This window comes from Malania oleifera, chromosome 6 (assembly GCF_029873635.1).
Source record: "Malania oleifera isolate guangnan ecotype guangnan chromosome 6, ASM2987363v1, whole genome shotgun sequence".
Lineage (NCBI taxonomy): Eukaryota > Viridiplantae > Streptophyta > Magnoliopsida > Santalales > Ximeniaceae > Malania > Malania oleifera.
This window is the reverse complement of record NC_080422.1, coordinates 21,353,315-21,363,294: the sequence shown is the minus strand read 5'-3', so window position 1 is coordinate 21,363,294 and position 9,980 is coordinate 21,353,315. Positions and strand designations below refer to the sequence as shown.

At 40.1% G+C, this 9,980-nt stretch overlaps 1 protein-coding gene across 1 annotated transcript; it reads left to right on the top strand.

The window, feature by feature from the left end:
* Positions 1 to 209: 209 nt before the first annotated feature.
* Positions 210 to 1,261, top strand: LOC131158504 (cytosolic sulfotransferase 7-like). The gene is made up of 2 exons (XM_058113373.1): positions 210 to 348; positions 390 to 1,261. The coding sequence occupies exons 1-2, from the start codon at positions 210 to 212 to the stop codon at positions 1,259 to 1,261; spliced, it is 1,011 nt and encodes a 336-aa protein (XP_057969356.1).
* The last annotated feature ends 8,719 nt before the right edge of the window (positions 1,262 to 9,980 follow it).

Here is a 9,980-nt window from a genome sequence, read left to right as displayed (position 1 = left end):
ATTAACTTGTCGAGGGAGAGCTCTCAATGAGTGCCACACGGCCCTTACTTGAGTCACATTTTAGGAGTCCGTGACACAATGCATTTAATAATAACTAGCGATACCATATTTGCATTTAATATTGATGACTAAGTATGCTTTTATATATACTGCAGCTTGTTGCCTTTGTTGCAGAACTGAAGCTTAATTTCACATTCATCCTCAGTTCCATGGCATCCCCCAACAATCCAAAAGCCAATAACAGTACTGAAGAAAGCCAACATCCCACGAACAAGAACAACCCAAGCAGAGACTACCGAGAGGGAAAGGGTGGAGGACGGAGCACCTTCACCAGTACCAAGGCTTCTGGTACGCCACCCGATTCCTCCCCGGCGTCCTCTCCCTCCAAGCTCACTTCCGCCCTCGACCCACCGACGTCCTCCTCGTCACTTACCCTAAATCAGGCACCACATGGCTCAAGGCCCTCGCTCTCTCCCTCACCGGTCGATCCAAACACCACGACTACTACGCCTCCTCCCACCCTCTGCTTGCCGGCAGCCCCCACGACAGCGTGCCCTTCTTGGAGTTTTCCGCCCTCGGGAACCCCACGAACCCGAACCCCGACCTCCCTCTCATGGCCACCCACATCCCTTACTCTTCCCTACCCAGGTCAGTTTCGGAGACCAAGTGTCGAATTGTTTACCTTCTGAGGGACCCAAAGGACGTGGTTGTTTCTCTGTGGCACTTCACCAGCAAGCACAGATCCAAGGAGCTGCCGCCCGTCTCCTTAGAAGAAGCGTTTGAGCTGTTCTGCCAAGGGGTGTCGCCCCAGGGGCCCTTCTGGGACCATGCCCTGGGCTACTGGAAAGCCAGCTTGGAGTACCCAGAAAGAGTTTTGGTCTTGAAATATGAGGAGTTGAAGAAGGAGCCTTTTGTTTCAGTGAAGAGACTGGCAGAGTTCTTGGGCTGCCTTTTCACCTCTCAGGAAGAGAAAGAAGGCGGCGTCCATAAGGTGATTGAGTTTTGCAGTTTTGAGAAGTTGAGCAATTTGGAGGTGAAAAAGACCGGAAAGACGTTCGGCGGCGCCGTTGAGAGTAGTGTTTTTTTCCGGAAAGGTGAGGTTGGGGATTCGGTGAACCACTTGACTCCTGAGATGATAGAGCGTATTGATCAAATTACAAAGAGATGGTTGCATGGAGAATTCCCATTATCTTCAAGCATTTTCATTATGATCCTTCTACTTTTAAAAGTTAATCTAGCTAATATGAGGGTGGAGTTCTAATATTTATTATGCTTAGTTTTGCGGTTTGTTTCTTCAATAATTTTTTTTTTCTTTTCTCCTATTTTTGTGTACTATCAGCCTTTGCAGCTAGCTTGTTCATGGTAGTTTTTTGTTTATTTAATTTAAAGACTCCCGCCAGAATGATTTTTTTCACCTTTTTAATATCTACGTGTGATATTGATCTTCAATTGAAAAGGAAAAAAATAGGTCACAAAACATGCAAAAACTTAGGACCTGTTTAATTGCAAAAGGAAACTTTTACTTTTCAATTTTTAAAATTTTTAATTTTTCAAAAATTACAAAAAAAAAAAAAAATCTGTTTATTCTTTTATTTTTGAAATATTTGTATGTAAACTTGAATTTAATAAATTTTTGTTGAATGAATATATGATTATCTGTGTTATCGTTTGTAATTGATTATCCATATAATTATCTGTAATTCTTACCTTGTATGCATTACTTTGGTTTTTTAATTTTTTTTAAAAAAAATTCCAAAACTTGATAATTTAATTGAATTAAAATATCCCCTATTTTTTTTTTATTACTCATAATTTTAATATGTATGAGTCTTTTGGAACATCTCAAGTGATGCCAAACTACCTAATTAATCTCAATAATTAGAATTTAAACTATGGTATTATTTTTATTTTTTTATATTCATTTTTGTACAGTGAAGAAGCAGTTTATCACAAAAAAAAAAATTGGTATTGAATAAATATTAAAATTATTGCTCGTAACTTTGTGTCACGAGCTAAGCTTGTTCAGGGCATTATGCTTGCCTATGACCGCTTGCCTTGTGTGTTTGGGATGAGTTTTCATCATATAAATACTAGTGTAGGGTTATTTTCTAGTATTTATTTCATTGTAAGCCAAATAAGGCAGTATGACTCCTCGATCACTTTGATGTTTCCTAGTGCCAGAGTGAGAATAGCCCAGAAAGCTCTTTAGGGGAGGGTGAGTGTTCATCAATCATTGTAAAACTCACTAGCAATTGTCAACGTGCTTAGCCTACTTGCCTCCCTCGCTAAGTACAACATTTCAACATAGGATTTGTTAATGAATTACGTTTGCTTCAATGTTTACTGCTTGGTTGCCACGGCTTTCATGAATTGATTATTATTTCCGCAGCTATTTGAATGAATGTTAATGAAAGTGCTTTGTGGATGAATGTTGGTAAACGATAGGCTGGCTAGTTAAGCAAGAGTGCTTTAACTAGCGCCGCACGGCCCTTCACAACGGTGTGAAAAGAGTCGGACCGTGACATTTGGTATCAGAGCCAAGGCTCAGTTGCTACGAGAATTCAGTTACCTTCGTTGTGGGATTTTGGAAGCTTTGGTAATTGACCATGGCACCAAACAATGCTGAAAGACTTAGTGCACTGGAAGCACAGGTTGAAGAGACAACCAACAATATGGCCAACGAGATGGCCCAACTGAGGGGACTTGTTGATGAGGTGATGGGATCACAGCAACATCAAACAAGTTTGACAAGTGAAATGTCAGAGGACTTTCACCACACCGTGGAAACTTTGCAGGCCCGGATGGCTGATCTGGATGCAAAGGTGAATCTGATGGTTCTTGCTATGGGGAACTCCAACACTCCGGGAGTCAGCAAGACCAAGGTGCCAGAACCCAGGACGTATGGGGGTGCCCGTGATGCTAAGGAGTTAGAGAACTTCTTGTTTGATATGGAACAATATTTTCGCACTGTGAGGATACCCTCAGAATAGGTGAAAGTGGATACTGCAACCATGTACTTGGTAGGTGACGCCAAACTGTGGTGGCGTGCTAAGTACTATGATATTGAGAATGGAAACTGTGTAATTGATAGTTGGGCAGACTTGAAGAGAGAGCTCAAGGCCCAATTTTTTTCCTGAAAATGTTGAGTATAATGCAAGGAGAAAACTGAGAGATCTCAAGCATACGAAGTCAATCAGCGAATATGTGAAACAATTTTTTGCTTTAATGTTGGATATTCGGGATATGTCGGAGAAGGACAAGTTGTTCTATTTTCTTGAGGGGATGAAACCGTGGGCAAGGACTGAACTTCATAGACAAAGATTTCAAGACTTGCCTACCGCACAAGCTGCTGCAGAACGCTTGACTGACTATGCTGGGGAGAAAACCACTTCGTCCAAAGGATCTGGCGGAGAGGGAAACAATGGAAAGTCTTTCAAGAAAGGCGAACCCAAGAATGGGGGAGCCGACTATAAAGCATCAACCTCAAAGGAAGCTTCATCGTCTCGAGGGTTCAACACACCCAAGGGAAAGGGTAAACTTGAGTGTTTCCTGTGTCGAGGTCCTTATAGAGTTTTTGAGTGCCCTCACAGGGCATCACTTAATGCTTTACAGGTTCCATTGCCGAACAAGCAGTGGAAGACGATGGGGAAGAAGATGAGACCCCGAGGATGGGTGCAATGCGGCAGGTGAGCGCATTGGAAAAGCAGGCGAAGGCCCCAAAGGTTACACGAGCCAGAGGGCTAATGTTTGTGGACTTGAGAATCAATGGGAAGAGCACCCGCGCTATGGTGGATACCGAGGCTACCCATAACTTCGTTTCGCAACCAGAAGCTTGGAGACTCAACTTATCCTTAGAGAAGAATACAGGACGCATGAAAGCGGTTAATTCTGTAGCTCAGCCTACTCTGGGAGTAGCCAAGCAAGTTACTGTGAAGCTTGGGCAGTGGGAAGGTCATGTGAATTTCATAGCAGTGCCATTGGATGACTTTCCAGTCATTTTGGGAATGGAGTTCCTAAAGGGAATGAAGGCAGTGCTGATGCTTTCGGCTGGTTCCCTATGCCTGATGGGAGATCACCCGTGCATGATGCAAGCCATTGCAACGAAAGGAGATGATGGGAAGTTCCTTTCAGCCATGCAACTCAAGAAAGGTTTGAGGAAGGGAGAGCAGACATATCTAGTCACGGTGGTGGTTGATAAAGAAGTAGGCAAAGAGCTGGTGCCTACAACCATCCAAGCGGTGTTGGATGAGTACAAGGAGGTGATACCGGATAAGTTGCCTCACGAGTTACCTCCACTACGGGGTGTGGAGCATGAGATCGAGTTGTTTTCAGGAGTGAAACCACCTGGAAAAGGGCCATATCGGATGGCGCCTCCAGAGTTAGCAGAATTAAGGAAGCAACTTGATGAATTATTGGAAGCGGGATATGTTCGCCCTTCCAAAGCACCATTTGGAGCACCGGTGCTGTTTCAAAAGAAACATGATGGGAGCCTGCGAATGTGTGTAGACTACCACGCGCTCAACAAGGTGACAGTGCACAACAAGTATCCTATTCCGTTGATTGCTGATTTATTGGATCAGTTGAGTCATGCCAAGTACTTCACTAAACTTGACTTGAGGTCAAGTTACTATCAAGTGAGAATTGCTGATGGGGATGAGCCGAAGACTACTTGTGTGACACGGTATGGGGCATATGAATTCTTGGTGATGCTGTTCGGGTTGACGAATGCACCTGCAACATTCTGCACCTTGATGAACCAGGTTTTCCGTGAATACCTTGACAAGTTTGTCGTGGTGTACCTGGATGATATTGTTGTCTATAGTTCCACTCTGGAGGAACATAAAGAGCATCTACGGAAGGTGTTCGATAGGCTGAAGGGGAACAGTCTATATGTGAAGAAAGAGAAGTTCTCTTTCGCTAAAAAAAGCATCAAATTCCTTGGTTATGTGATTGACCAAGGTCATATCAGAATGGATATGGAGAAGGTAAGGGCAATTCAAGAATGGAAGATCCCAACAACAGTGAAAGAGTTGCGTTCCTTTCTTGGCCTTGCCAACTACTACAGGAAGTTCGTAAAGGGGTATTCACGGAGAACGACCCCTATGACAGAACTACTAAAGAAGGGTCATGGGTGGAACTGGATAGAGGAGTGCTAGGGAGCCTTTGATGACTTGAAGGATGCCATGATGAAAGATCCGGTTCTGGCTCTTCCAGATGTCATGAAACCCTTCGAGGTATAGACAGATGCATTAGACTTTGCCCTTGGAGGAGTCTTGGTATAGGAGGGACACCCTGTTGCGTACGAAAGCCGTAAGCTTAGTGAAGCGGAGCGGAAGTACACAGCTCAAGAGAAGGAGATGCTAGCGGTGATACATTGTCTCCGTGTGTAGAGGCATTACTTACTTGGGGCAAGGTTTGTGGTGAAAACAGATAATTCAGGTGTTAGCCATTTCTTCACACAGACAAAGTTGACACCCAAGTAGGGCCGATGGCAAGAATTCTTGGCAGAATTTGATTTCTCATTTGAGCACAAGATGGGGCGATTGAACCAAGTTGCGGATGCACTGAGTAGAAAGGCCGAACTAGCGGCCTTACAAATGGTAACACATCTGACTTCAAGTACTGTTACCACAACGATACGGGAGCGCATCAAAGATAACTTAGCCAAAGATCTAGTTGCGCATAACTTAGTGAAACTTACCGAAGAAGGGAAGGCACGACAGTTTTGGATGGAAGATGTATTGCTGATAACCCATGGTAACCGGCTCTTTGTGCCAAGAGCAGGTGATCTGAGGAAGACATTGCTGAAGGAATGTCATGATACCATGTGGGCCGGACATCCAGGATGGCAGTGCACTTTGGCTTTACTGAAGCGGGGGTACTATTGGCCGCACATGCTTGATGATGTGGTTGATTATACCTGAACTTGTCTCACTTGCCAACAAGACAAGGTTGAGCGGAGTAAAACTGCTGGGCTGTTGGAGCCCCTACTAGTACTGTCCAAACCGTGGGAAAGTGTCTCATTGGACTTCATCACCAACCTGCCCAGAGTGGGAGACGCAGGGTCTATACTTGTTATTATAGACAGGTTTTCGAAGTATGGTACATTCATAGCCGCACCGAAGTACTGTTCGGCAGAGGAGACAGCACAGTTATTTTTTAAGAACATTGTGAAATATTGGGGTGTTCCCCACGACATTGTTAGTGACCGAGACTCAAGATTCACCGGCAACTTCTGGACAGAACTTTTCAGAATCCTTGGTTCATAACTAGAAATCTCTTCGAGTTATCACCCACAGACAGATGGACAGACGGAGAGATTCAATGGGCTACTTGAAGAATACTTGCGCCACTTTGTCAACGCCAACCAGAAGAATTGGGTGCAGCTACTTGATGTGGCTCAGTTCTGTTTCAATGCCCAAAAGTGCTCCATAACCAACAAGAGTCCTTTTGAGCTTGTTACAGGCCAGCAGCCGTTGTTACCTCACACAGTGGATGAGCCGTACAGAAGAAAGAGTCCCAGGTCATACGTCTTTACCAAAGAATGGAAACAAAATGCTAAGATTGCTTGAGCCTACCTCGAGAAAGCTACTAAGCGGATGAAGAAGTGGGCAGATCAGGGGAGAAGACCGCAGCACTTCAACATAGGTGACTTGGTGCTTGTTAAGCTCAATCCTGAACAAGTCAGGTCACTACGAGGACGAGATAGGAGACTACTTCGCAAATATGAAGGACCAGTCCCCATCTTGGCCAAAGTTGGGAAGGTCTCCTACAAAATCGACCCTCCGACTTGGATGAAAGTGCATCTTGTGTTTCACGTCAGCTGCCTCAAGCGGTACAACGCCGACACCGACGATCTAAGCAGAAATCAGTCAACCAGAGCAGAAGTGAGTACAGTGCAACCTGACAGACATGAAGTTGAAGAAATCCTTGCAAACAGAGAGTTCACATCCTCAAGGAAGAAGCGGCAGGAATTCTTAGTAAAGTAAAGGCCTTGGTGACGAAGAAATTGGCTGGGTTTTGGCGGAAGACATGCAACCGTTCTTAGACGAAGTTGAAGTGTACCTAGCGTCAAAGTCTACGGGGACGTCGACCACATGAATGGGGGAGAATGTCACGAGTTAAGCTTGTTCAGGGCATTATGCTTGCCTGTGACCTCTTGCCTCGTGTGTTTGGGATAGGTTTTCATCATGTAAATAGGGTTATTTTTCAGTATTTATTTCATTGTAAGCCAAATAAGGCAGTATGACTCCTCGGTCACTTTGATGTTTCCTAGTGCCAGAGTGAGAATAGCCCAAAAAGCTCTTTAGGGGAGGGTGAGTATTCATCAATCATCGTAAAACTCACTAGCAATTGTCAACGTGCTTAGCCTACTTGCCTCCCTCGCTAAGTACAACATGTCAACGGAGGATTGTTAATGAATTACGTTTGCTTCAATGTTTACTGCTTGGTTGTTACGGCTTTCATGAATTGATTATTATTTCCGCTGCTATCTGAATGAATGTTAATGAAAGTGCTTTGTGGATGAATATTGGTAAACGATAGGTTGGTTAGTTAAGCAAGAGTGCTTTAGCTAGCGCCGCACGGCCCTTCACAACGGTATGAAAAGAGTCGGACCGTGACACTTTGCAATGTTAATAATAAGTATTTTTCTTAATTGATATTGATATTGATAAAAAATCTTATATTGAATAAATATTAAAGTAATTTTTTTTGTTGTGTCAATATATATATATATATATTAATTTCAGGTACAATTAAAATTGGTAATTTAAATAAAGTTCAAATTTTTAATTTATTATGTAATAAATTCTTTTAATATATTTTTTAAAAAATGATAAATTGGAAAATAAATTATTCTGCATAATAAATTCTTCTGCGTAATAAATCGGGAAATAAATCCTTTTAATATATTTTTTAAAAAATAATAAATCGAAACATAAATTCTTTTACGTAATAAATTTATCATTTATTATTATAATAATGATATATCGATTTGTGGGAATGATACATGCCAAATCTCGCTATTTGAAGTAGTGAGGTTGCGTCAGGGTTATTGTGGGAAATATTTTCTCAAAAAAAATATTATTTAATATATTTAAAAAAAAAAGAAGATAAAATGAAAAAAAACTCTGAAAACCCCTGCTATTTAATTTACAACTAAGGAAAAAAACCAAATTACAACAATGCCCCTCCTTCACAAATAAGAACACAGCAGCCGTTTGATCATCCCATCAGCTTGACACTCCATTGCCAACTGGGTGGCTTCAAAATTTAAGATGGACCACATGATGGGTTTGTGGCCCACTCCAAAAGCTCCACTGTGAAAACTTAATTGAGAGCAGATTTGAATGAGGATGGATTACAATTGTGGGCGGATGAGAGGCCCTTGACTGTAAGGATGAGGGCCCAATACTTACAAGAATTGGAGGGCAGTGCCAGTGTATAGAGGGCAGTCCCTACATGATTTTAAAATCCGGACCGGTGATCAACACGATAAAGCCGCAAAATCGGTTCAACTGGTCGGACCGATAGGTCAAATCAGTGGTCGAACGGTAATTTACACACACACACACACACACACACACACACACATATATATATATATATATATATATATATATATTTTATGTGTGTATTACAAAGAGATTTTAATGATGATGTTAATATTTAAAAATTAGTATCATTTTTTTTTTAGATTTTAGAACTTTATTTAGAAGAAATATAATAAAAGAAAATTAAGTATAAAATTCATTATTTTTATTTTTAGATACTATTAAAAATAAATATTTATTTAAAATTAAGAAAAAATAAATATCAATAATGTGAAAAATCAATATAGTGTGCAATTGATTTATTACATTTAAAAAAAATTCATTACTAAATATGAAAATTTTAGATTTTTTACATTTGGCATTCTTTATATTTTTAAGCTTCAAAGTAAAGATTTTAAATTTTTGCAATTTCTATATTTTTCTACATATAATTTTATACGAACATGTACATCTACATATGTATGCAACCATTCAAACACAAAGTGGATGCGACTCCCATGGTGAGACGCTTCCAACACATTCTTAAGGTCCTGGGTTCAATCCTAGGTTTAAGATTAATTGCATCCAAGTCAACCTAGTCGACAGGTTAATACCAGTCCACACAACCCTTCTATCTAGACCGATCATCCAAGTCAACCCAATTAAATTGCTAGGTTTGACTGAGTCAGTCACTAGAGTTTGACTGCATTACCAGGTCAATATGTCCACACAACCCTTCTATCTAGATCGGTTAGTTAACCAGTTCCAGTCCAATTCGGTTGGACCGGCCGGTCTAGTTCTATTTTTAAAACTATGGTTCCTACACCTTGCTGCTTGTAAGAGCATTTGATTTGCCATATCGAACCAAATAGAATACTTGCTTTATGAGAATATATATTTTTATTTAATTTACATTGTAAATTTTTTTTCAGAATTATACATAATTTTCACATTAATGTTTGGCAACATAAAAATTCTATTAGGTTAAGATAATCATTATGTCCTTAACATATGTGTAATGGTTATATGAAGAATAATTGTATTTTTAAACACAAATAAAAATATATACTTAAATCTGCATCTTAAAATTTTAATATTTAACAATTAATAATCAATTAAATGAAATCTTTTAGGGGAATATAGTGTTCAAAAACTAACTATTATACTGAATGTTTATAAACCAATAATAAACTTACATTTATTTAATAAATTACAAATGTAATTGAAACAATAACTAACATAAATATTAAAGATTTTATTAAAAAATTAAGATGAACACTTAAAATCAAAGTTAGATACTTATAATTGTATTAATTAACCAAATAGTAATCATTTTTTTCTATTAACTAGTTTGTACTTATATTATTCTGAAATTTTATACTAATTTATTCTAAAATTATTATTTTGTAGGGTCTTAGATGTGTCCAATGATGATGATGATGATGA

Excerpts from the sequence above, each read along its gene's own strand:
- LOC131158504 (XM_058113373.1), top strand. The coding sequence starts at position 210 with ATGGCATCCCCCAACAATCCAAAAGCCAATAACAGTACTGAAGAAAGC. Across the intron at positions 349-389 it reads CACCAGTACCAAGGCTTCTG|CTCACTTCCGCCCTCGACCC; the intron begins GTACGCCACCCG and ends TCTCCCTCCAAG.